This window comes from Mus caroli, unplaced genomic scaffold (genome assembly GCF_978045245.1).
Source record: "Mus caroli unplaced genomic scaffold, Mus_caroli_1 scaffold_1, whole genome shotgun sequence".
Taxonomy (NCBI): Eukaryota; Metazoa; Chordata; class Mammalia; order Rodentia; family Muridae; genus Mus; species Mus caroli.
In genome coordinates, this window is record NW_028227256.1 from 159,582,811 (window position 1) to 159,610,549 (window position 27,739).

At 40.3% G+C, this 27,739-nt stretch overlaps 1 protein-coding gene across 4 annotated transcripts in view; it reads right to left on the reverse strand.

Moving 5' to 3' along the window:
- Window positions 1–4,090: 4,090 nt before the first annotated feature.
- Window positions 4,091–27,739, reverse strand: part of CUNH1orf105 (chromosome unknown C1orf105 homolog) — an 89,726-nt gene continuing 66,077 nt past the window's right edge. For all 4 annotated transcript variants that reach the window (XM_021158850.2, XM_029481746.2, XM_085842508.1 and 1 more), the window contains one exon: window positions 4,091–4,840. In XM_021158850.2, coding sequence (XP_021014509.2) covers window positions 4,795–4,840 — 46 coding nt within the window. In that variant the 3' untranslated portion in view covers window positions 4,091–4,794. The remainder of the gene's footprint in view (window positions 4,841–27,739) is intronic.

Below are 27,739 nucleotides of genomic sequence, written 5' to 3' on the forward strand. Positions count from 1 at the left end.
ATAAGGCTATCATCCTTAAGTTACTGTCTACATTTGTTTTGTTTTGTTTTGTTTTTTTGTTTTTTGTTTTTGTTTTTGTTTTTACAGATTTCTAGGCTGAGAATTCTAAAATTAATCCTCTAGGGAGGACCCAAGATCAATTGATGATTCTAGGGAGGATCCAATATCAACTGATGACTCTAGGTAGTACCAAGGATCAATCCATGACTCTAGGGAGGATCTAAGAATAACTGATGACTCTAAGGAGGATCCAAAATCAATTGATGGTTCTAGAAAGGGTCCAAAATCAATAAATGGCTCTAGGGAGGATCCAGGATCAATTGATGACTCTAAGGAGGACCAAGGATCAACCAATGAATCTAGGGAGGATCCAAGGATCAATCGATGACTCTAGAGAGGATCCAAGATCAATTGAGGACTTTAGGGGAGGCAGACCAAGGATCAATCCATAACTCTAGAGAGGATCAAGGATCAACTATTGATTCTAGGGAGGATGCAATATTAATTGATGACTCTAAAGAAGATATAATATCAATTGATAGGAGGGTGTAATATAAATTGATGACTCTAGGGAGAATCCAAGATCAATTGAAGGGGGACTGTGGGGGGGTGGGGGTGGAACCAAGGCTCAATCCATGACTCTAGGGAGGATCCAAGGAGGTCTTTCTTGCTGTGAGGTAGCCTGGTAGAGGCAGAAAGAGAAATTGGAGAGGTAATGGGGTAGAGAGAACATGAAGAGAGAGAGAGAGAGAGAGAGAGAGAGAGAGAGAGAGAGAGAGAGAGAGAACAAGCCCATTATTAGGAACTTGCTTTTGCAGTAATGACATGAAACCACTCATGAGTGCAGAGTCTTCCTGACAATCATTGTGTTTGTTTGTTTGTTTGTTTGCTTGTTTATATTAGTTTCGTTTAGAAGCACAGTATTGGGTTTAAGGCTCTGGTGGAAATATCTAACAGCAACTTTGAAGGATAAGATTAGGAGTAAGTGGAAGTGTTGTGTCTCTCCTGTACAATGCTGTAGGGTAATAGCTTCCTAAAACACTGCCTCCATCCCACCCTTGCTTTAATTAAAAACTAAATACAATCTCATGTCGGCCTTAAATACTTCACTAATAAAGGGTTGCTTCCTTGGCCTGGCACTCAAAGCCTTCTTTGATTGAGCATATCCAATGGTTCAAGACTTATCTACTTTTTTTTTTCTTTCATGACTCAATTTCTCACCAAAGCAAACTGCTTTCCATGCCCTGAAATACTTGGCCTTTACTTCAAGTTCATTTGTTTGTGTTCTGACTTCACAAACAGTACATTAATTTATGAGATCATGGGTTTTATAATACAATAACTTTTTAACAATGGCACAAGAAGTCATTTTTGTTTAACTATTTCATTACTCTAATCACACTAAATTAGTATAATCTTTTCTGTTGCTGAATTCTTAGAAGTAGTAAGATGTTACTATTGTCTAGAGGCCCTAACCTAGCAAACTATCTCTTTCACTCTGATGACCACAGGAAGTTTTATTTGTATAATATTACTTGTGTCTGACTTGATTGTTCTGAGTTCCAGTTACTCTTGTGTAACATGGAAGAAGTAAATTGTTTAAAAAATATTTACTGATCTTTCCTTATGTAAAATGTACTGAGACAGATAGCCACTCATAGAGAGGGAGTCTTAACATATTTCTGAAGAGTGTTGTTAAATCTCAGAAACTTTATAAAGACATTAAAATGTATAGCTTAACAGAGAGGTCAGTTATGGAATATAATCATCAAAACATGAGTCCTTAATATTAGAGTTATGCTTTTAGACTAATTATCACCCACATTCATATAATGAGAATATGAAATTGTAAATTTTAACAAGAATTTAATGAAGGTAAAAGTGTAATTGTGTTTTTACCCATGTTTTTAGACCAGTAAGTGGTGTTTACATGTCTCAAGTTTAGAAGCTTTTCAACAGAGCAATAGGTCAGGTCACAGTTCATTAGGGGGTCAAGAGTCAGTTTTGAGGGAGAACAGCAGCATCTTTTAGAAAGTAAAAGATGTCAGGCATGGTAGCTCATGCCACAACATGCACTGTCACAGTTCAGGCACAAGGATCACCCAAGAGTTTGAGGTCACCTGAGCTTCATACTGCATTCTGGACCAGCTGGAATTACAGAAAGAGACTCTCAAAAATACAAAACCATATTTAAAAAGAAAAAATAATCACTTTAAAAAATATATCAGACTATGTCTCAGTAATGGGGATGATTTTTCTTGGCACTCCTATTTCAGTTGTGTGTGTGCATGTGATATATATATATATATATATATATATATATATATGAAATTGGGTTGCAGTGTAAGAATGTCTAATTATGGGTCACACTCAAAATAATGTGAAAGCATCTTTAGTAGGAGAAATGAGACGTGTAAGACATGTTGAATAAAGGCCAAATGATATTAATAGCAGGTACCACAAGATTAAGGGGAAAGTGAAGTCATTTTTTCATTTGAGGGGAAAAGGAGATAATGTATTTACGACAGTCCTTACTAAATGAGGTAAAGCTGAAGATATAGGAAGTCAGTAACTCACTTGCCTTCAATCATGGGGATGAATATGCCCCCCAGAACACATGTTTTTTTAAAAGTAGCTGGTTGTAAGGCATGGCTTGTCAGCCAGCACTGGAAAAGCAGAGGCAGTGTGTTACTAGAGGCCACTGGCTAGCCAGCCTGGCCTACTTGTCTTCAGAACAGTGAGAAGTTCTTCTTTTTTTTTTTAATGGCTATGGAATCTAATTAAGTACATCCAAAGTTGTTCTTTGCCCTCTGTACACACACATACATACATACACACACACACACACACACGCTCACACACACACACACACACACACACACACACACACACGCACACAGGTTGGGACGAGAGAGAGGATTTTCAAAGAGATAAGGACACAGTGTCTTAGACACTAGGAACAGTTAAGCCTTAGAACCTACTAAAAAGTAACATCAGTAATCTAGATCACATGGCTTTTAATTCTAGTTTCCCTATTTGGTACTTTATGTTTGGGAAAACTTAGTGATGGTGAACTGTAATCGACTATTTATGCGGCACCTTGTATAAAGCACTTTAGTTCAAGGGAAGATTTTAAAGATGTCATCTTCTAGTAGACTAGACAAGAATATTTAAATTTTTAAAAAATGCAGCAGTTTAGAAGGAATCAAAGTAAGTTAACAATGATTAAGCTTGGAAAAAAAAGAATGCCTTCATTGAGCCTGTGTAATTATCTCTATTCACAAAACTACAGAAAAACTACACAAAACTACGGAAGATAGGTTTTGCTTTTTAATTCATGAGGTTCCAAGGCTGGAAGATCAGGTGAAGGGACCATAAGAATAAAACCTTGAAGCAGGAAGACAACCAGGGAATGGAGATTCCCTAAAATGCCATCTGCTGCTCTGGCAAGCCTGCTTCACTCCGTTAATAATTCTGACATAATTAATAACCGTGCCAACTTTTACTTTCAGATATGCTCTGACTTGCACAATAATATAGTCATCTTCAAACATCAGACAGCCAAAAGCAGAACTCCAAGTTATCAACAGCAGATAAGAAAACTTGATCCACTATGTCGCATGAAATCTTCACAAAGCCAGTTCAGGAAATAGCAGGATTAAAATCAGCACGTGGGAGATTAAAGGTGTGTGTGTGTGTGTGTGTGTAATTCATAGATCTTCTCATCTTAGTGACTTTGTCAGGGCTGGGAGATGGCTGAGCAGGTAAAGGTGCCTGCTATGCAAGCCTGAGGACCTGAATTTAAAGCCCACATAAAGGCATAAGGAGAAAGTTGTCCTCTGTCTTCTACGTGTTCATTGTGTTCATAGAGACAATCACTATCTTTCATCAGTAGTCAGACTCATGGTCTATGTTGGAAATTGCAAGAGTCTTATCTGTGAAAGGATGATCATTGCAAGAAAAAAAAACAAGAGAGATGCCATGGAGATCTGATGTTATTCACTCTCTAGGGGAGTTCTTATTCAAATATCACAAATTTGCTCAAAGTGATATCCAGTGAGCATTTTTGATGGTTTTTAAGGTTCACAAGGGCTCTCTCTTCCCAAACAAATACAAGCAGTAAGTACCAATGACACTCTTGGAGGAGCCCAGCTGACTAGATTTCCAGAGCAGCTGAGCTGCCAGCAAGAGTAGAACAGCCTGGGTAGGACACTCTCCAATGGTGGAGCTGCCTGACCACTGCTCAATTCTCTCCAAGCATCCACGTTTCACCGTGGCTGGGCTTTTGGTGACACCGTTGCCATTAAGTCATTTCTGCTCCTATACGTAACTCCTCACCTCTAAATAATTCCAATAAAACCCAGTGACTAACCAAGTTGGACTCCGGTGATCTCCTTTCTTCGGCATGTCATTGCCTTCTTCTCTGTGGTGAATAGAGCTTTCCTCATTTCTTCTCATGACTAGTGACAACACAACACTCATGACGAGAGATCTGTTCCCCCAAGGAAATGAACAGACCTAATCACCGTCTATTGAACCATCTACAAATAATATCATCTTGAAGAATTAGGATTTCAAAATCTGAACATGGGATAGAAAATGACACATTCATGTCACAAAGGCAGCCATTTAGACAGCAGACGTAATCTCAAAAGCAGCTATGCACAGAAGGTTTGTCTGTGAAAAGCAGTAGTGTACTCATCACCATATAAGCATTGAAAATGTATCAAAAGTGCAATATAACTACATCAAGAAAGCGGGAGATGGAGGAGAGTGTAGACTGCACGGGACTCTCTAGTCTCTGAAGGAAAAAGCAAGTCCTTGGCCTCCGCTGAAGTGCCTACAATTCAAACATAAAAACAAGAAATAATAAGCATGCCGTTTAAGACATGGAGTAAATACCATTATTGGCTATAAGAGATAGAAGCAGTTGAACAGGAAGAAGTGGGAAGAGGTTATGAACTTATTTTTATAATCCAATGGAAAAGACTTGATTCTTGTGTGTGTATATAACTGAGTTTAGGAAAATGCCTAAGGTCACAGTCATCAGGTACTATTTATGGCACAATAAGGTCATATATTAATGCTTTTCTTCTCCATCTCTGTATACCTTTATATTGAATATGTGGGATAAACCATACTATCTACTATGGTGTATAGATTTTTCAGTTTTCCTATTCAGCCAGTAGACCTCAAAACTGGTAAGAAAATTATACACACACACACACATCACAACACACACACATACACATGAAAAGATGTAAAGTAAATGAAAAACATTTCCCCAAGGATTCTTTTATACTTTAGGACTGCTGTGTGGATTTTCAGAACTTTAAAAATGTAACTTTTGCTGCTCCCCTCAAGTTTCCTTTCTTGCCTGTTAACTGTGAGGCCATCTTAGACAGTCTTCCTAACGCATAAGTACTTAGCTAGCGATTGAGGCAAACTCTCTCCGCTCTAGTCATTTCATCATTATCACAGTTTGAGGCCTGAGTTGCGAACAGCATTACATGGCTCGAGTCATTTCATCTCATCTTTTGTCACAGGAAGATAATGTGGCATTAAAGCATGCCCATCTGTAAATCGTCCCCGCGTCTGTGTGAAAGGATATTCAAGGCCAACTGGCATTGAATGACTTTGCAATCTCCCTCCACCATACAGCCACTCTTTACCCACACATAAATGACTCAAACAACTTAATTGAGTTCATTGGGTAGGTCTGTTCCACAGGAGAGCATTACACACGAATTATCTCTCATCACTGAATAATTGACCAAGAGTAACAGAGACGCTGCCAAGCAAGGTTAGCGGCTGTCAATAATACAGCATTTTTATGAGATGTATTTGCAAGCCAGCTCAATGACCACTCTCTCCAGAAGCTCTGCTTTTCTGACAGTCTCCTTTACAGTCCCTCTACTTTGGGAGCTTCCATGCCATGAATCATAATCACATTCTTACATTCTGACCAGTGGGTTCTCAACTACAAAGGTGGGGATTGTATACCCATCTCTATATTCCCCACGGTGCTTTGCATTATTCCTAGCATAAAGGGGCATTCAACCAAGGCAATAATAAGCAAGGAGCAGGCCAACGATAGCAATCTAGGAAGCAGCATGCTTCTGTGTCTTAAGCATGTGCTATATAGCAATAGAGCTTTGCGTACACTTAAAGTCTACTAAAAGTGAGAAACGCTCGTCTTATGATTGCCAGTACTTAGTTTCACCTTCCAAGATAATACTGAAAAGCAAATTACATGCTAAGAAGTTTTCAAGTTCCAGGTACTCGGGAGATGGAGGCAGAAAGGTGGCCATAAGTTCAAGGCCAGCCTTAGCTACATCACAAGTTCCAGACCAGTGTAAGCAACAGTGTGAGACTTGGTGCAAGGACTAAAAACTAAAAGAAAAAAAAAGAAAACAGGGAGAAAAATCAAATGTTTATTACTGTAGTAGAAGAATGAGACTGAGACTTAATGACACTAAACAGACCGTAACTATATTTTAATTACCACGCACAGTTTTTCACTGTGACACTTTCAAGTGAATGTGCGCTTGTTGCTTTCCCTCCTAGCCCTCCCCTCCTCCTCTCCACTTTCACATCACCCTGTGCACCCCACTTCTGCTTCCTTGGCACCTCATACTCCCCTTCATAGTAGCTTCCTTTTCAGTCAGAACTTAAAGACTTCTTTTAATTACATGTATGTATATGTGTCTGTGTGCGTACGTGCCACATGAGTGAGGAGTCTCTCCCAGGAGCCAGGAGAGGGTATCAAATCCCTCTGAACTGGAGTTACAGGCGGCTGCACCTGCCTCCAGTCACTCGGGTGCTGCAAACCACACTCAGCTTCTCTAGAAGGCAGCAAGTGCTCTCAGCCATCTCTCCAGCCCCCGCTAGTTGGAATGTAATTTTTAGCCCTAATTTGTCTTGTAAATTGTGTTGACTAATTTTAAACCTTGGGTGTGTTTTTTTCCGGGTCAACTTATAAGCTGAGAAATTAAATATGATATATGTATTTGCGTAACTGTAATTCACTGTGTCTGCTTTTTAAGTCAAACACAGCTGCTGGAAATATTTTTCTAAATGGGCAGGAAATTTTGAGTTTTTTAAATCATACTGTTCTGCAATGTTGCCAACATGGCGTGGATTGTGAAAGGTACACAAAGCATCATATTGTCTTTCATCTTCAGACATACTGTTCTTTGTATTTTTACCTCCCCATGATCACAGAGCATTTCTCCTAAACAGATCTTTCCCAAATTTCCCTTAGGGTCAAATCCATCTTCCCGTGCAGTTTCTTACTATTACCCTGTAACCACAGAATGACCATATCCAGAAAGAGCTCTGAGATCTGTACCTTTTTTTCTGGTTGTTGTTGGATATGTTTAGAAACCGTTCTAGAACATTCTTCCCCAGCACCTTGATGCATTATTCTTACAAGAGGAAATAAAATATTTCTATTGCACTTCATTCAAGGTGTGGCTGTAAGAAACTGGTTAAAAAATATTTGTATTCTAATCCTAGTTCTGTCACCATCATGAATATGAATGTTTGTATTTCCACTCTGATGTGAAAAAGCAGAACATAGTTGTACTGCCTAGTTTTGTGTCAACTTGACACAGCTGGAGTTATCACAGAGAAAGGAGCTTCAGTTGAGGAAATGCCTCCATGAGATCCAACTGTAAGGCATTTTCTCAATTAGTGATCAAGGGAGAAAGGCCCCTTGTGGGTGGTGTCATCTCTGGGCTGGTAGTCTTGGGTTCTATAAGAGAGCAGGCTGAGCAAGCCAGGGGAGGCAAGCCAGTAAAGAGCATCCCTCCATGGCCTCTGCATCAGCTCCTGCTCCCTGACCTGCTTGAGTTCCAGTCCTGACTTCTTTCAGTGATGAACAGCAATGTGGAAATGTAAGCTGAATAAACCCTTTCCTCCCTAACTGCTTCTTGGTCATGATGTTTGTGCAGGAATAGAAACCCTGACTAAGACAATAGTGTATGTCACTGTGGGAATTATAACATCTGGTATAACTGTGATAATGCATAGTACATATCATGATATATAGTTCATATAATTATATATTAGATGCTACTGTCTTATAATATTTATACCATCTAGCTAGTCTACTGGGTCTATTCCCCCATCAAGTAAAGTCCTAGACCAGATACTCATTTTCTGGTTCACCTATGCTTCTCACAGGCTTCTCACATAATAAGATGTAAACTGCATGACACTGAGTGTAAATAAATTAAAATGTCAGAAGCCTGGAGTATTGATACCTACACAGCTTTTCCTTGTTGTGATTGCTTGGATTGTCTTCAGTCCACCCAAAAGCAAGTAGCACTGCTCACATTTCTCACTTAGCAGAGGTCAAAGGGAGACATTATCAGGAAGCTCTTCCCACCACGCCCCTCTCCCCATAGTCTGTCAACTCCCTCTGTGGACCCTGGTCTGTGCTTCTGCCCTTTTGTATGCAAATGCTTTTTCTCTATGCTTATACAACCTAGAATGGAAACTTCAATGAGGCAGAGACTCATTGCGGGGCTTTCTGATGCTGGTTACAATGTTAATAAAATAAACAGTAGGCTCTGGGCTATAAACTGACCTATTTAAAAAATAAAACTGGGACTTCTCTCTACTAGGAAAGCCATTTATACCATCCATGGTATCGCTGAACCTAGGTTCCTTTCCATGTACCAGGCAACAGCTCTGGGACTGTGGCCCACCAGATACCTATACAATCAAATATGCATGCACATATATATTCCAATTTTCAGATGATATTTGTTAAAAGACAGGAAATCGAGGAAGAAAAAAGGAAGGATGGAGAAATGAACAGAGAGAAGAAAGGAAGGCTTAACTTCCAATTCTTTCTGGGTTTATTTCAAAGTCTTATCTAAAAACTACAAGTTACCAGAAATCATAAGTGTGATGCGTATCTGGCCAGAAATATATAAAAATATGTATAAATATTTTTGTTATATTAATATATTATAAATAAATATGTATAAATATGTAAAAAAAGTAAGTATAAGTATCCTTAGAGTTTTGTCTGGAAAAGATATTGAAAGGCCTACATTGTCTATCAGGGAAGAAAAATTAGATGCTCAAATCTGTTTTCCAGACACACATTTTATTTATAGGTTGTATCATTACTCTGCTGTGAGACCATATATGTACATAACAAGAAAACAGAGGCTAAAAAAGAAATAAGTATATTTGGGGTTTGGTTGGCTTCTGATGTGCTTCAGTCTACACAGAGAAATGAGGCTTACTTGGGTGGGTTGAGATCAGAACATACATTCAGCGTAAGCTATTCTGATTATCTGAATTCTGCTTACAGAAGTATATCAATAGCATCATTTATGAGGTTAGTGCTTGTTAGTAGACACTGTGGATTAGGGCCTCCAGGGTTAATGTTGGTGATGATGGTAGAGACTTTTACGAGATGGGTCCTCCAGGGAAGGAGTTTTAGTGATCTTGGCCTTGCTTCTATTTCTTTGCAGTTGTCTGAAAGTGAGCAGCTGGTTACACCATGAATTCCCCTCCACAGTGCTCTGCCTTACCATAGACTCATAAGTAACAGGGTCAGCCTGCCATGAACTGAAACATCTGAAACCCTGAGACAAAAGAAACCTGTCCTCTTCTGTGTTGCCTTGGGCATTTTGTTGCAATAATTGAAAGCTGATCAACACTATAGCCAATTATAGTCAGTCAGCCTCTCTCTCTCTCTCTCTCTCTCTCTCTCTCTCTCTCTCTCTCTCCCTCCCTCCATCCCTCCCTCCCTCCTTCCCTCTCTTCCTCTCTCCACTAGTTCTTTCTTTTTGTCTGTGTCTTTTCTGTCTCTGTCTCCCTCTCTCCCTGTAGCTTTCTGTCTCTCTCTCTCTATGTGTGAGGGGGAGGGGGGTAGTCTCTTTTAAAACACAATATTTCAAAAATGCTGAGGTGAAATGTGAGGTTTTGGTGAATTTCTAAGGTCAATTAATAGCTGCAAAATGAGAGCCAAACAGAACTGTGTGATAATCGTCATGCAAAAAAGACAGTAAAAGTGGGCTTTTCTGAAATAAGGGGTCATTCCCAGAGGGGATACCTTATCTCCATCGGTTTTCTCTCATGATTTCTCTGTGTTTGTTGCCTTTTCTCAAGACCCTTTCTGCCATCTGGATCATCTACTTTCTGCTTCTTGACCAAGACACACACATGAGCAAACAGGCTACTCTTCCAAGCCTGGGGAATGTTATCCTCTGCATAATATCTGTGTTCACAGTGGAGGTTAACTCTTGTCTGACCACGTATATGCTACAAAGCTCAAAAGAGAAAGGAGGATATGGGGGAAGCTGAACTTGAAAGAAGGCAGAGGAAATGGAAGGCCTACAAGTGAGTTTTCTCCCCTTTTCTTAAAAATAAATATTTTTCTCACATAACATATCCTGATTACAGTTTTCCCTCCCTCTACCTCTCAGTTCCTCCCCTGTTCCCCTCCAGATCCACCCCCTTTCTGTCTTTCATACATGGCCTCAATGGCTAGGTGCATTTTCCTGGCAGAGACAGCATACGAGTGCATAGTTAGCTGAGGACACACAAGCCAAGATATGGGGACAGAATCACATTTACTAAAAGGAAAGAAAGAAAATCAATTTACCTTGAGCTATGAGTTTAAGAAAAGATTACCCATGTGCCAAAAGGTTGTAGAGGGCACGGTTGAAAAAAAAATTTAATTTGGGAGTATTTTACAAGAGGTCCCCAAAACCTGGTTACCCTCTCTCCATGTCAGCACCCCCACTCATGCTGCTCTCCTTCTTGTCCCAGAATGACACCCTGTGCTCTAGCAAGGAGCCAAACCAGATTCTCAGCTTTAATCCTGCCAAATACACCTGATGTCACTTCCTGACGTCTGATGGATGCTCGCCATTCTAGAGAGGAGCCCCGTTGCCTGGCAGATGAAGACTCTGCTTTGAAGAGGAAAGCAATCATGTGGAAACCCAAGGCAGTCCTCCTAGGATAGCCATCAGAATGCTCAGATGCTGTTTCTGAATAGTCTTACGATGCCAGAAAGCTGTTGAGATGGAAGGATACAGAGAGAGAGGGAAGGGGGAATATGCACAGGAGAGACAGACACAAGAGATGGCGGAGCTGTGAAAATGAACAGGGCAGGCCTCGAGCTTTGTGTTTAGCGGGGACCCGGGAGCTATTTCTCTCTCTTTATATAGGTACTCAGATGAATGGTCCTTGAAGAATAGCAGAAGGGAGCCCAATGAACAACGGAAGAGCTACCTATGTTTCTGTCACCGTGGACTTGGCAGGCAGCAATCAATAGTTTTGTGTGAACTTTTATTTATTTAATTATTTATTTATCTATATTGATTTATTTATTTATGCATTTACTTATTTACTTTTTATTTTAAAAAAGAGTGCCTTGGGAGGAGTCGGAAGATGGAAAACTGTAATTGTAATATCTCGCATGAAAAAAAAAACATATTTTCAATTAGAAAGAACCAAAACATCTAAACGAGAAAGAAACTGAATCATGACAAGAATAATGAGCAGATAGAAACCAAGCAACACTTCCTAGGAAATAAAGTGTGGTCTCAGGCCTTCCTGTTACAGTTGCTTGAGAAACTGAAAATACACAGTCAGGAAGCAACGTCTCCCTTCTTGCTTTTGCACCAAAACTGACTGGTAGCACGGAGGTAGAGAGAAGGGTTCCTTCTGCAGCATGCAGCATGCTTGCTGTGCTCTGTGTGTGCTTGTTTGAATATATGCTATCCAGGGCTGCCTAAGACAGTCATGCCCCTGAGTGCCACTGTCCTAAAAATAAAGTGGAAGGTCAGGCAGGCCAACCCTTACAGTCACTTATCAGAAAACACTTAAGTGATGGACTCTAGACAGTGATGTCCCTGGGAAGGAGCTATACAGAAGTGACATTAGCTTTATTATTAAAGCAATGTATTCAGATATAGTTGATTTTTTTCTCCTTCATAACTCCTATTTATTTCAATTTTGAGTTACAATTCTCATGTGTTCTACTCTCTTTCTTTCAAAGGACTTAGTGTTTGCCAAAAGGATGTTTCACATGAAGTTAACAAACAGGCTCTTGGTTTCAACCAGCTTTGCAATGCAAAGCTTATCTCTAGGTCCCACACACGGCTACATGACCCTCTGATGTCACTGGTGTGAGTGCTTCTTCTGAGATAAGTCTACTTTCAGACACATGCCACATAAAGCTTTCAGTGAGTAAATAAAATTCCAAGGGCTGAGAGCTCAGCTGCCCCTGTATCTCCTGCAGTTAGTTTAGAACTAGTGTGTTTTTACTGTTCATATTTTCCTGAGCTTGCTTATGCTGCCAAACACACACACACACACTAGAGGGAATAGATAATTTTATATCTTGTCTCATGGCAACTTCAATTATGGATTCCCCATTCATTATTTCTAGGCATGGTGTATAAAGACGGTAAAGTACTTGCCAAAAAAAAAAAAAAAAAAAGCCTGACAGTGGGAATTTGGTAACCAGAACCCACAGTGGATGGAGAAGCCTGGCTTCCACGGGTTCTTCTCCAACCTCTGACCATGTACTGTGGCATGTGTGGATGCACACACAAACATTATACACATGCATACATGCAATCACAATAACAATATTTTTAAGTGACAGACTAGAATTTCCAGAACCCAGGCTGGCTATTCACTACTTCTGTGACCTTGGGGAAAGTGCTTAGATTCTCTAGGTCTGTCAAATGAGATGGCCATACATAGCGCAGGGAAGGCCAATGAATGACGGGTTCATTCTGAATCCATAGGGAGAAGGAGAACATGGCTGCTTGGAAAACAAACACGGGAGTAGTTCTGTCAGACAATCAATTCTCAGCTTTGAGGCGAGTGCTTAGTATGCTGTGCCTGTCGTTCTGGAGTCCAGTAGTAAGTTCCCACTTAGGAGCTTTTCTCAACCAGAAATTCACTCAGTACCTTAGGCTAAGATCTACATGCATATAATAAGCTGTATGTATTCTTTATACTTCTTTCCTTCCATCTATACACATAGCCAAGACCCCTGTCTGTGATTAAATCCATAACTCTGCTTTACATCCAAGCATTCAGTAACTACCCTTTCAAACTCCATGAACAAAGAGAAAAACGCGCTTACGTTTAAGCTACGTTAGTGTCACATTACGTTACTACGTACGTTAACACACTACGTTAGTGTTACGTTAGTGTCAGCTACGTGACTACTCTTCTTGTTTGCTTTGTCACTTTTTGAGACACAGTCTCCTGCTGTAGTCCAGGCTAGACTGGAACTCAACAGCAGTCCTCCTACCTAAACCTCCCTCCTAAGTTTTGGGGTTCCAGACGTTGTTCACCACATTCCCTTTACAATATTTAAAGCTGAGAGATACAGAGCAAAAGCAAGATCTCTTTATCTGTTAACATATATATAGTGATGTCTATATTCTTCCTCATGTCTACAGAGGAAGCCAGCCCTTTGTTTAGTCAAGCATGGAAGAGGAAATGACAGGGCAGAGGTTTGTGTCAGCGATTCCCTCCACTGCTGCTCGCTCATTATGACACCGCAGGAGGGGTTCTCACTAAGATCACCCTGAAGAATCCAGGTGAAGACAGGTTGGTGGCAAGCAGAGACTTGCTGGCCCAAGGCGAATTTGTTATGAGTTTTCCCTATTGCTTTATATGAGGAGAGCGAAGTTGGCTCTTAAACATATAGTCAGAGCCGCCCAGACGGTTCCTTGAGGGTATAATCAGCAATGAACTTGTAATCAGACGCCTCTGTTTACAGAGACGTCAAACTGGAAACCAGTAACAATTACTACTGAATCCTGTCTTTAATATAGAACATTTAATATAGAGCATTTAACAGAGAACTATGTAGGCCTGAAGTTGAAAAAACAATCTGAAACTACTATCAGTTATGACTCAAAGTCTCTTTTAGGTAATTTTAGGAAGGAAGGAAGGAAGGAAGGAAGGAAGGAAGGAAGGAAGGAAGGAAGGAAGGAAGGAAGGAAGGGAAGGAAGATTTATTTATTTATTTATTTATTTATTTATTTATTTATTTATTGTGAAAGAATATTTATTTATTTATTTATTTATTTATTTATTTATTTATTTATTTATTGTGCATCTGTGTCTGTGTGTGAAGACATACAATGATGTACATCTGAAGGTGAGGACAATTTATGGGAGTTGGTTCTCTCCTTCCACCTTGTGGGTTCCAGAGATTGGACTAAGGTCATGGGGTTTGGTAGCAAGTGTCTTTACTCCATGGAGCCATCTCACAGCCTATGTATTAACTTTCTAACATCCCCATGCTTCACCTTCCCCATCTGAAAACTCAGTAACTAGGCTTCTGTGTGCAGCAGTTAAGTATTTGGTTCATCATTTTCCACTCCAAACCTGGGGATCTGCTGCATGTCCCCTTCTGCCTGAGTTAGCTCAAGCTTAGATTCTGACCCTTAAATGAAGAGTTCCCAGTTATATAACTATTCATAGATAATCATTTCCTCATTAAAAAAGAGTATGATTCATTTTTCTGTCCCTAACGGGGCAGGCTGTTTTTCCTTGTTAGATCACTCTCTAGAATAACCAGAAATGGCAAGTGCACGCTGCTGACTCCCTCTGACAGGGCAAGTAACTAACTCGTGAGAAGAACAACGAAGCGTTTGTTAATAACTGACTTCCTTTTCAAACAATATTATGTCCTAATCATCAAGTCCACGGACATTTTCTTCCTCCTTTTGCGTTACAAGTTAACTTACTGTGGCAGCAACGGAAGCCCGTTCTGTCCCTTGGGAAATTTTCTCTCACCCAATCAAATGTTTCCATCAAACCAGAACTGATTTCCTATCTTCAACCTCCTTTGCCACCACTGCTTTTCTCATCTTCTCACATGTATCCTCTTATCTTTCTTGTCTTAAGAGAAAAGAAACTGCCCCTAACAACATTCTCCTTAGGAAATAAACATAAACTTTTTTTTTCCTGTTGCCCAGATAAGTGTCTTCCAAAAGAATAGGCAATCTAGTGATTTGTTGAACAGATCCAACTCTGAATATGATCATTATCAATTCCAGTTGTGCAGTAAGTTTACCTTTGTAAATCACTGGCTAATGTGGATTGGAATTCTCAAATCTGTGAACTATGTCTTAGTCAGGGTTTCTATTCCTGCACAAACTCATGACCAAGAAGCAAGTTGGGGAGAAAAGGGTTTGTTCAGCTTATACTTCCATTCTGCTGTTCATCACCAAAGGAAGTCAGGACTGGAACTCAAGCAGGTCATGGAGCAGGAGCCATGGAGGGATGTTACTTACTGGCTTGCTTCCCCTGGCTTGCTCAGCCTGCTCTCTTATAGAACCCAAGACTACCAGCCCAGAGATGGTCCCACCCACAAGGGGACCTCCAAGCTTGATCACTAATTGAGAAAATGCCTTACAGCTGAGTCTCGTGGACGCATTTCCTCAACTGAAGCTCCTTTCTCTGTGATAACTCCAGCCTGTGTCAAGTTGACACAAAACTAGCCAGTACATGTGGATTGGAATTCTCAAATCTATAAACTAATAATTATTATTACAAAGATACTTATTAAATATAAAATTATAATTATTGCACATACTTAATGGGGTCCCTATAAAATAATATGCATGTCAGTGTTTAGTGGAATATCAGACAAACAACTTAGCTCAATAAATATCCCCAACCATCAGTGCTCCTATGAATACACTAAGCCACCATTGTTACTATGACTCCATATTCCTCTTTCACTGCTCTTTTCTTTAGCATGCTACCCCAGCTCTCTTCTTACCCCATTTTTCCTAGATCACTGATTCTTTTCAGTTGATCAAGTGCAATGTTCATCATTTGGCCTCATAACTCAGCATCAACTCTAGGAGCCTTACTCTTCCTTTGGCTTCCCTTCTTCTTTTCTTCTCTCTATTGCTCTTTATCTTTCTTCTAACTGCTCTGTCTAGTCCTCTGTGGTCACTCGGGTACCACGGACTCATTGGCTCTCCACTTCAGTGGAGAGTAGGGCCTGAAAGCAATTGTATCTAGAATCCAAGTATACATGACAGGTTCAGGGCAGGAAGAGTTTGAACCACAGCACCCTCATCAAGGAAGCCAACTTTTTTTCAAGGCTCAAAGACACATATAATAAAGGCTAAAGGGGTTTATCCATTTAACAGTCAATATTATTAGACAAGTTTACAGTTAGGCATTATAAAAGTAGATTCACCTTTGATAATTCATTGACTAAAACTTGATATGCATCCCAATGTTAGCTTCTTGCAAGCTTTTCTTAAGGTCACAGTCACATTGTAGCTGGTTCTCTTTTTCCATTATTTGAACTCCAGGGATTGGACTCAGATTGCTGGGGCTTGGTGGTAAGTGCCTCTACCACATAACCAGAGATTGTAGGCATAATGTTACTGTGCAGTGTGTGAAGATTATCCTTGTATTATTCACACACTGACTTCAGTGTGCCCATGTCTGGCTGCAAACTAGCCGTGGCATTGTAATGCTTATTCTAAGAGTTCCCTGTCTCAATGTTGTGTAACTATTGCTCCTCAATTATCCCCTAATTATAAAGATTCCCTGGTCAGTAAAGAGCTGATCAGTCAAGGACTGAGCAGAGGAGAGAATAAGGCTGGACTTCCTATCCCAGAAAGGGGAAGGGAAAAAGAGAAAGGAAGAGAGGATTTCCCATGAGAAGAGGGTCGAGGAGGTACCATGAGAGAGACCAGGCATGGAGCAGAGAGAGCCAGATCAGTACTAAAATGCAAGTATCTAGAGGATCTTTTTCTGGGAGGTAGTCAGAGTAGTTTAGAGATTAGAATAGATGAATAACTGCTCAGTTATTGTGCCATCAAGATTATTAAATAAATCTAATAATCTCTGTCTCATTTATTTGGGAGCTAGCTGGGATAAAGAAAAAACTGTCACTTTTAAAACTTCATTAAGAAGAGATGAACAGGTCCTGATTAAAAAAGAGAATTATAGGGGGCTGGTGAGATGGCTCAGTGGGTAAGAGCACCCGACTGCTCTTCCGAAGGTCCAGAGTTCAAATCCCAGCAACCACATGGTGGCTCACAACCATCCGTAATGAGATCTAACTTCCTCTTCTGGAGTGTCTGAAGACAGCTACAGTGTACTTACATATAATAAATAAATCTTTAAAAAAAAAGAGAGAATTATATATTTTCTTCCATACCAGAGGTAGACAGTTTTTGCACCACAGTGAGTTTATATCATATTTTTTAGTTTCTGTGGTGACCCATCATGTCTCTTTGATCATAAACTAAATCTTGATTATTCACACCCTAAATCTTGAAGTCACAACAACAAAAACCTCACATCTGAGAAAGTTTGGCAAGAAAACTCTCAGATGTCTCCAAAGTAGGCAAGGGTCTCTACCACACTGGGTAATCTGTTTTTCCCACCTACCAGGAAATGCCACCTGATGATACCTCTTGCTGGGTGTTAGGATAATTATGCCTTGGTTCACACATGAGTTCTAATGTTCTTAATTTATCTTGGTCCTGATACAAGTAACCAACAAATCCCTCTTTTATTTCATGCTCTATCTATTCCTTCCTGAGCCATCTTACAGACAGAAGTTTTGTGTTCTCATCTTTGAAATGCAGTGTCTTTCATGAAGTAGACAATGAGCGTTTTGTGTTCTAGGCAGAAGCGGGGAAATATGCTTTAGAGATTCTGAACAGAACCTGCTTCCATTGTAACAAAGGTGAGAGCACCACTTAGATGCAGAGGGACTCTGAGCCAATGAAACCAGAGCCCCGACCTCATCGTTCCCTTTCTTCACAGCAGTTCTGAGCAGGGCAGCCTCCTTCCTGTCACTTCAAGCTCTCTGGGCATGTGCTTTGTGAAATGGGATCCTGGTCTTTCAATGTTGGGACAGGAGGAAAAGAGTGACCATTTTCATTTCTTATAATCTTGTGTGATGCTTTATACTAGATCTTCTTGAATTTGTTCCACTTCTGATACCTTTGACTGTGTATCTGTGTATGCATATATAACCATATGTATTCACACAGGAGCACATGAGTATGAGTGCATGCATTGAGAGCAACCTTAGGGGTCATGCCTCAAGTACCATCCACCTTTTTTTGAGACTGCTTTGGAGTGTACCAAGCACTCTAGACTAGCCCCAAAGTATCTTACCATGCACTCCAATAAGACCCAAAGTCTTGTCTCTTCCTTTCAGGTGCTGGGATTAGAAGCATGTACCACTACAACTGGCTTATTCTTTAAAATATGGATTCTAGCAATTGGATCATGTCCTTGTTCTGGCAAAGTCAACACTTTACCAACTATATTATCTCCCCATCCCTGCAACTCAATGATTTTTATATAGTGTTTAAAATAGGGATACAAATCAAAGATATTCTGAAAATAAATCATAAATAAATGTATTTTAAAATAATTGGTATACATTTCATTCTACAGTTTATTAATGCTGAAATCAAATTTGTACAACAATGTCATGGATGTAACTTGTTTATTTTTACATGAAGAATTAAATCTTGATGGAATATTTGACACTCTAAAGAACAGCAGTTTTTTCAGAATTGATGGAGATTATGATTTTATTATCATCAACACTGATACATCATGCAAACCGTAAGAAATAGTTTTAGGACTACTTCAGAAATTCTTGGAAATTGTATCTTAATTTCAATCCAATTTTTATGTAGTTAATTTTTAGTTAAACTTTTCAACAACTTCAACAGAAAATTTAAGAACCCACATACACAATACAGTCCGGGGACTGGCGAGATGGCTGAGCAGTTAAGAGCCCTGAGTTCAATTCCCAGTAACCACAATCTGCTCAAGTTCTAATATCTACATACCCCAGAATGACAGAAACTAGTAAGTCATGGCCTATCATAAATAACTTTTATTAAAACATTATAAACAATAAAAAATTGTGATTCATAACCACCAGAGTCTTAAATCTGAGCCAATCAGCTGAGCTATTGTATATCATGTCAGCATGCACAGGACAGCGCTCACGGTGTGTGCTCAGAACCAGGCTGGAGTGATGGCACACGAGGTAACAGAGGCAAGTGCCATCAAAGTCACCTTAAACTTATTACATGCTTGACTTCATTTCTGGTTTTCTCGGATTCAGAGACCTTTTCTTATTGCCAGATCCTTAGTAACCCCCACAACCAGTGATCTGGCAGGTTAAGATCCTGAGCTTTAAAGCCACTCTGTGAGGTCAAGTGCATTCGATACAACACATTTTATCAGCAACAACAACAACAACAACAACAACAACAACAAAACCCTAAAGCTTACAAGATCAAGAGGATTCTGCGAGGCATTTCTGATAGTGGCTGAAAAACATATTAGCAGTCAGCATTCCTGGCTCATATTTTGTTGTGGATATTTGGAGTTGCCATGGTCATAGTTTTTAGAGTCCAGCTCCATTTAGGTCCATGAGTAACAACAGATATAAAGGAACTTTCTCGTATATTAGCCACCTTCAGCACAGAAATGAACCACCAGCGTATCAGCTCTGCCACTCAGCAAGCAATCTTCTCCATAAATAGATATGCTTATCTGACAATATTCACTATATATCTCAGTAATTGATGCATAATTACCCTGAAATTTAGAATGGAGTTGACTTATTAATGTAAAAGTCTTTGTATCCAAACCCCACACCAGCAATTGGATCCCACAAGTAGGCAACCACTGTGGTTAGACCTATTCTGATTTAGAATCCTCATTTTAAAACTACAAACTTTTCTGATAGATAGTTACCCTCCTTGATAGATACATCTTGTGTATCTAGTCTTAGTTCCCCTAAACTTTTGTCTAGTACATCCTGTAGCTTTAGTACATGCTGAGCAAAGAAGTGAGCGACTTCAATCATCTACATACACCCGCTTCCCACAGATCCACCCATTAGCTACTTTAGCAACTTCAAGCCAAGTTCTACTATTGCCTGTCATCCCAGAACCCACATAGAAGACTACGGTAATGTAATGCAGAAAAGGGAGAGAACCAATGTCAGACTTGGCAGTTTGGGGATAGAACACCAAGAAGGGTAAACCTGCTAAAGACAATGGCATACAATGGTATGTGTAGGCTCAGTTCGGATAAGAAAACATAAAGATAGCTTCAGATAAAGCAGGAAAGTGCCCACTGAGAGCGAACAGGAAGAGAGCAGCAGGCACTGTAGCAGTTGGAGAGAGCTGTGAGATTATTAGCATGTGTTTCTGCCCCAGAAGAAATTGTGTGACAATTCTAGTTGTCCTCCTACTTTGCAACGGGGGGTGAGGGGAATGACATTTTTATGAGTTGGGTTAGACTCGATTTGCACTTGATGTTTATAGAAGTTGGTGTTGGAAATGAGACTCGGGCCCCAATCATCATGGGAAATACAAATCTGATGCAAATCAACACAAGCTTATTTCTTTTTTGTTTTAAGAGAAATTTCCTCGAGGAGCAAAAGGAAACATCTCTTATTTGACTGCTCACAAAAGAAGCTTGGAGAAGAACCTAGGTCCTCGTAGTCTGCTCCGTACAGCTGAGGACAGTACCCAGAAAGGTGAGGAGAACTCTGAAGAGCTACCTGGTCCTAGCATGGATTGTGCTTTTCTGAGCCTATGGCCCAGGGATGGGTTAATAACTTCTCCCTGGCCTTATCTTTACCATCAAAAGAAGCCTGTTCTTTCCTCCCACCTCCACAGAGAAACCGTTTCCAACTTGTCCTGAGTCCAGACCTGCTTTCTAAGCAAGCCCTGCCTGGCAAGGAAGTGCACACTGGAATCATTTGTTTACTTTGTAAACAGGTCAACCGATTTGTCTAAACAGACCCCAGTGGAATATTAAACTACTGTTAAGGCCTTAGTGGGAGTTCCTGGGAACAAAAACAATTTGTCTATTTTTTCCAATGGGCACGCTTTGGAATGGCTGTTCTTTGAAGTGTAGAAAATTAGCCCAATCTAATCATGTCTGTTATGGTTATAGGCGAGTTACAGAATATTCACTTGCTGGCATCTTGGAATTATCTTTCCATTTCAGGTTTAATCGATCCTCCCAAATAGATATCAGAGCCAACAAAGATGCATTGAGAGTCTCATGACTAAGTGTGGCAGGCAATTCATTACCATTCCATCTTAAAAATAATTTTATTGTTTTTAGATGTATGTATGTGCACCATGTATATGCCTGATGCCTCATGGAGAAGTTCAGAAGTGGATGTCTGTGAGCACCAGGCACACACATGGTGCACAGACATGCAAGCAGGCAAAATACCCATTTATTTTGTTTTGTACGTTTTTGAGACAGGGTTTCTCTGTATAGCGCTGGCTGTCCTGGAACTCCCTCTATAGTCCAGGCTAGCCTTGAATTCAGAGATCTGCCTGTCTGCCTACCAGGATCCCCTGGAACTGGAGTTATAGATGGTTATGGAATCCCATATATGGATGCTGGCAATGGAACTCAGAGCATCTACAAGAGAAACCATCGCTCTTAACCCCTGAGCCACCTCTCCAGCTCCACTTATTTACTTCTTACCCCCAAGCACAATGTTGTGTACCTACTAACCAATACGCTCCAGGCACAGTGCTGAACTCTGAAATATAGAGATAAAAGGTGTTATCCCTGCCTTTGAGGTGCACACACAGCATGAGTTGGAGGAAAGAAAAGTTCTATGACATGCCACCAAGAATCACAGACTTAAAGTCAGATCTAACTTCTTAGAGGATGGAGGTTGCACTTATATGAATGTAGTGTGCAATTAAGAGGAAGAAAACTTAAACAAGATAGGAGATTGATACCCAGCTGAGACCAGAAGGGTTGAGAGCAGGATGGCAAAGACAGTCCAGAAAGATTAAAAAAACAGTGTGTATAAAAGAAATAATGAGCATGCTGACATTGAGGTATGACAATGACATTGGCATGTCTGGATCTTGGGATGAATCTAGGGAAGAGTTTGGAGAACAAGAGAGGAAGGGAGAGGCTGTGCCATTATCTTTGCAGTGGATACAAAGCCTGCATAGCTGTAGTTCTACCATGTCCTCACTGTCTAAGTAACCAAGTGGTTCATAGCCCTTAGGGACCATCTCCATCAGTTTTCCATTCCTCATCATACTGCTGTAGATATAGGGAGAACAAGATTCTGATACTCAGAAAGGCTATTTCAGCATTTCCCCTCAGAAATGTTACCTAGCATCTACTAGCAGACAAGGCTATAGCTCATTCAACTCCAGAGAGGATCCCATGAGATAGAAAGAGGCTTTTATATTTAGTAGAAGATGAAGGAAGAAAGACATTAATTAGACTTAAGTAGTCATATATACATTAGTAGCCATTATACTGTAGGTTATATTCATATGGCTAGGGTCTCTTTTTGATAGTCTTGACCTAGCTATAGCTGGAAAGAGAAGTACTGACCTTACTGCTGTGTTTTATGGTCTCATGGACTCAATATTTGTAGATACTAACTGAACATATTTTTTCTGTTAACAATGAGAAACTCAGGTTCAGAGACTATGCTTTTTTGTGATATATTATGATGGTATGTGGTATTAAACATGGACAGATTTGTTCACAGGTAGTTAGGAATACCATAGCCAGTCATGACATCACACAGTTTGTTGATTTAATGACCTGGACACAAAGTTTGTTAAATGACCTGGACACAAAGGAGGGCTTCAACCAGTCAACTAGAGGAATATTAGCTTTGCCAAGGGTGGGTTACAACCATCTTAGCAGCTATTCAAGGGATCTGCACTTGGTCTGCCCTTCAACACTGTTCTGGTATGTCAGGAGAAACCAGGACAGAGTCTTGAGTCTGCCCTTGGACCAAGTACAGAGGTAGGAGGTCCCATCTGTCCAAACAGACTATGAACTAAAGGCAAGAGCTAGGAGCTAAGGTATCTTGTGAGACTTTCATTTACCTTTATCAGATTCAAACGAATGAACAACAGCAACTATAATCACTGAGCCATCTTGCCCAACTACCTTTGCCAGATTTTATAATCAGTGTCTTAGATTAGTGTAACTCAAAGTTAGAAGACTTCAGTAGGTAATGGCTCTGTATTGGAATGGAAATCTATTTTAATATGTTGGTATCATTTGGTTCTGTCTTTGTTGTTAAACAGATCTTTAAAAATAAACTTGATTAATTTTAGGCATTATGAGAAACACTCTAGACACTAAAAAAGAACATAAAACCAGTCCATCTTTCCAAGGGATGAGATAATAACATGACTAAACCTATCACACTTAGTTGCCTGCAAGAGATAAATACTTAGAGGTCAACTGGATGGCTCAATGTGCTTGAGCATCTGACATCAACCTCTGTGATATGAACTCGGTCTCTGGTGCCCCACGTGTTGGAAGAGAAGTGACTCCCACAGGTTGTCTTCTGACTGCCACACATGAACAGTGGCATTTGAGTCACTCCTACATAGAATAACTAAATAAATAAAATATAATTTAAATGTTTTTAAAAGAGTTAAACAATAAAAATTGGGGCCCTCTGTACATGTTTACAAGAATAATTGACTTTAGAAGAAACCTAAATAGAGTGAGTTCATTTCAGACCAAGTGCCCAACTTGGCTCGTTATAGGGAAGTAGAATCAAAAAAATGTCACTGCCTTCGATTAGGTGAAGATACTGCTGCCTCTCTCTTCTTGCCTCACAAAATGCCTGAGATGAAAAGTATATAACAAAAATATGAATTGAGGGCCAGGAGAGATGACTTAGGAGCTCAAGAGTACTTGCTGCTCTTATCCTTGAACCCAAGTTCAATGACCAGCACCCATATGGTAGCTCACAACACTCCATAACTGCAGTTATAGGGAAATCCAGTACCCTCTTCTGAGTTCCAGAGGCATTGCATACATATGGCACACTTACATATATAAAAGCAAAATACTTACACACATAAAAAATAAAAATTTAAAAAATCTTTACAAAGAAATACCAGTTGAGACCCTTAAAATACCAGTTGAGACCCCAACACACACACACACTGTGCAAGTATATGATTTTGACATTATTACTTGATAAACTTATCATAGAAAAATCATGCTTGGAGAATCTTGCTGGTTATTTTGACATTAATTTCTGGCCAACATCTCCTTCCTTAATTTCTCTCTGTACTAACAGATAATCTAGATACCCACCAACTCATGGAACCTCTAGTTCACTTTAAGACCAGAGTATCCTGACCTTTGATTATGTGATTATGTTAAAGCCCTGACACATTCTTCCTCTTTCTCTTCCTCCACTTTTCCTATTCTTAAAGAGATAGGTGACTTTCCTCTTTCCTATTCAGCAAACATTATCCACAAACAACTGTTGAAGACCTACATCTACTCAAACACTGCTGGGAGACAGCTGTTGAAAAGATTACCACTCATGCTTTTAAGGAGGACATGGGCTAATTCTTAATTCAGTTCCTAACTTTTTGATGGAGACATACAAGCACACTTTAAAATATAATTGTGTCAATTTTTAAACATATGCACATAGACATTTCATACTGTAATATTACATGTGATATGCTTTCTTCCAGTATCTTCTCTTTCATTTTCAATGATGCAGCATGTGACTCACTGCCATCACTTCACAGACAAGTACTGTGTCTTGACTTACGGTTTGGAAAACATCAGTCTTGCTGAGATATGAGCAGTCATGTAAATGAGTAATTACATGACAACTGTTAGAAGCATGTCATGTACTTTCTATTGTTCATTGAAGTATCTATGGGACTCACATTACCTAGTTGGTGAAAGGTTTTGTGGTGATAGAAACCATCTTCCTTCACTCTCAGTATTCTTTCTCTACTCCGCATTCCTGGTGTAGTATCTTGTATAGAAAATATAATTAGTAGATTATTATTGTTGATGACAACCATATATTGTCATTGAATATGTTAAATGAGGGCTCTGAGAAATAGATCTTAGGGTTAGTGTGTTTAGGGAGATTTATGAGAGTCAAAGCCAGTGGGATGGGATTCAGAAGAAGGTAGAGAGAGCATGCAGACTATGACTGCAGGCTTAACAACCGAGAAGGGGCAGAAGAAGAGAAAGAGAAAGAAGTGAGAAAGATCTTTGAACTGGAAGGAACACAGTTATGGTAAAGCCCCAGTCTGACAGGCTGCTCTCAAGCCAGACTTTTATAGGGCAAGTCCTTCACCTTACTTGGAATGCATCTGCCTTAATAGTCTCTGCATGGTTCATCAGTGGCTGGGAACTGCTTGCAAGCCTGAACATGCACATGCAAGGGAATCCTGAGAGCAGCAGTAGAGTTAAAATCTCTGTAGAGGTCTTGGTATGTGCTCAGGGCCACCACAGCATAACAGTGCTCTTCTCACAGACTAGGTTTCCTTTTAAGGTTAGAGCAAGTTGTTTAAAAATAAACAGCAAGACGGATGCACCATGTTCCTGCTTTGACCTTGTTCTGGTCCCCTAATCCCCATCCCTCCTAGGCTGTAGAATCAAGTCTTCTTTGTCTTTTCTGCCCCAAGAGAAGCTTTAGGATGCTATTATTCCAGTTAGTGTCCCATAGGGATGAGAAGAGGGTGAATGTTCTAGAAAGTAAGTAAAGGGTGACCCATGAAAAAAACTGCTGACGCCAGCAAGTGTCTGTGGCGAGTACTGTAGCTTCAATTGTCAATGCCTCACAGAGGCCTGTTTGTTAAAAGGTCTGGTCTCCAGAGTGGTAGTGATTGTGAGACATTGAAAAATGTGGTCTAATGAGAGGCCTTGAGGTCACAAAGGGATGTATCCCTGGGCAGGATAAAGGACTCCAGACCCTTCTACAACACTTTTGCTTCCTGGCAATGAGATGAGTAGTTTTGCTCTGGTATGTGTTCTACCCCATGCTATAGTGCTTCACCAGAAGCCAATAAACGACAGAACCACCGAGATAACTTTCCACACTGATTACTTTAGGCATCTGCTGTAGTAATAAAAAGCCCATTAATATAAGAGTTTGAATCTTGGGCTGGAGAGATGGCTCAGCTGTTAAGAGCACTGACTACTCTTCCGAAGGTCCTGAGTTCAAATCCCAGCAACTACGTGGTAGCTCACAACCATCCATAATGAGATCTAATGCCCTCTTCTGGTGTATCTGAAGATAGCTGCAGTGTACTTAGATATAATAATAAATAAATCTTTTAGAGAGAGAGATACAGAGAGACAGAGAGAGAGAGACAGAGAGAGTTTGAATCTTAATATACCCACACCCAGAAACTTATAAATCATCCCTTATTAGTGACTCAGTTCTTCCCTTCCCCTCCCCAACACTGAAATTCACTGATGCCCATAAGGCAAATTTTGACACTTGCTAGGAGCCTCAACTCATGCTTTAATCCAAATGCCACAATCAATTAAGACAACCAGCCAACCAAATAATCTTTCTTATTTTTAACAGTCTGTGGAGCTAATGAAATAAACTGGGTACAAATTTATTCCTTGTGTTCTTTTTGGCTAACGTCTCAGGGGTAGAGTTGCCCACTGGGTCATTGCCCGAACACTCTGTGATGGGCACTCAGGTAGAAAAGGGAGGATCCCAACCTACTGGTAACCACATCTCTTAATGAGATCACCGTCACTGTGCTTAGCTAAGCATAACCGCAAAGAGCTGCAGCTATGGCTGCTTGTTAGTTAGAGGAACCCTTTTGCCTTTTGTGGCTGGATAGGTCACAGCACTACCGGGTTCAAACCTAGTTCTTTTCCCTCTTCACAAGGAACTGTTCAAAGGACTGTCAGTCAGATTGATAACAACATTCTGTTTGCTCAACGTTTGCCTTAGCAGGAGGCCAAAGTCTTACTCAAGTGTTCTGTTAGGAACTCTCACAGCAGGCATTTGAAAGACTAACTAGTTCAGCTACTGTGGAGAAAGATGTCTGTGTCCACCAGCTGTCTGTTGCTGTGACAAAACACCCGGGGAAATACCTGCTTTAACACGGGGATGCTTTGTTTTGTCTCACGATTGATTTCAGGGTTTCCAGTGCATGATTAGTTGGCCCAGAAGCTCTGGGCCTCAAGTGAGGTAGGATGTCATGGTAGAAGCATATGATGAGGTCGGAGCCTGTGGTGGTTTGAATATGCTTAGCCCAGGAAGTGAAACTATTAGGAGGTGTGGTGGCCTTGTTGGAGGAAGTGTGGGTGGGCTTTGAGACCCTCCTCCTAGCTGCCTAAAGACAGTCTGTTCCTAGCTTCCTTTTGATGAAGATGTAGAATTCTCAGCTCCTCCAGCATCTGGACACTGTCATGTGTCTTGCCATGATGATAATGGACTGAACCTCTAAACCTGTAAGCTGAGCCCAATTAAATGTTGTTCTTTTTAAGAGTTGCCTTGGTCATGGTATCTCTTCACAGTAATAGAAACCCTAAAACAGAGCCCGTGTGATTCTAGCTACTTCCCAAAGGCCCTACCTCTGAACACTGCTGTATTGGGGACCACACCTTCAAGACAAAAGCTGTAGGAATTACTTAAGGTCTCAACACAACAGTCTTACAAGTAAACTCAACTCAATCACAATGTTCTGCCTGTGTTGTGACTGTTCCTCTCTCTCCAGTTCCCTAAATGCAGCAGTCTCTGGTTGCATTGTGTTCAGCCTCAGAAACATTGGTCAGTGCTAGGCTTTGCCTCGGGTCATTTTGAAGCTGTCAGCCTGAAAAAGAACCCATACTTCAAGTTGATTTTGATAGAGAATGACTCACATTCTCTCACTATCTCAGTTCAAGAGTCAAAACT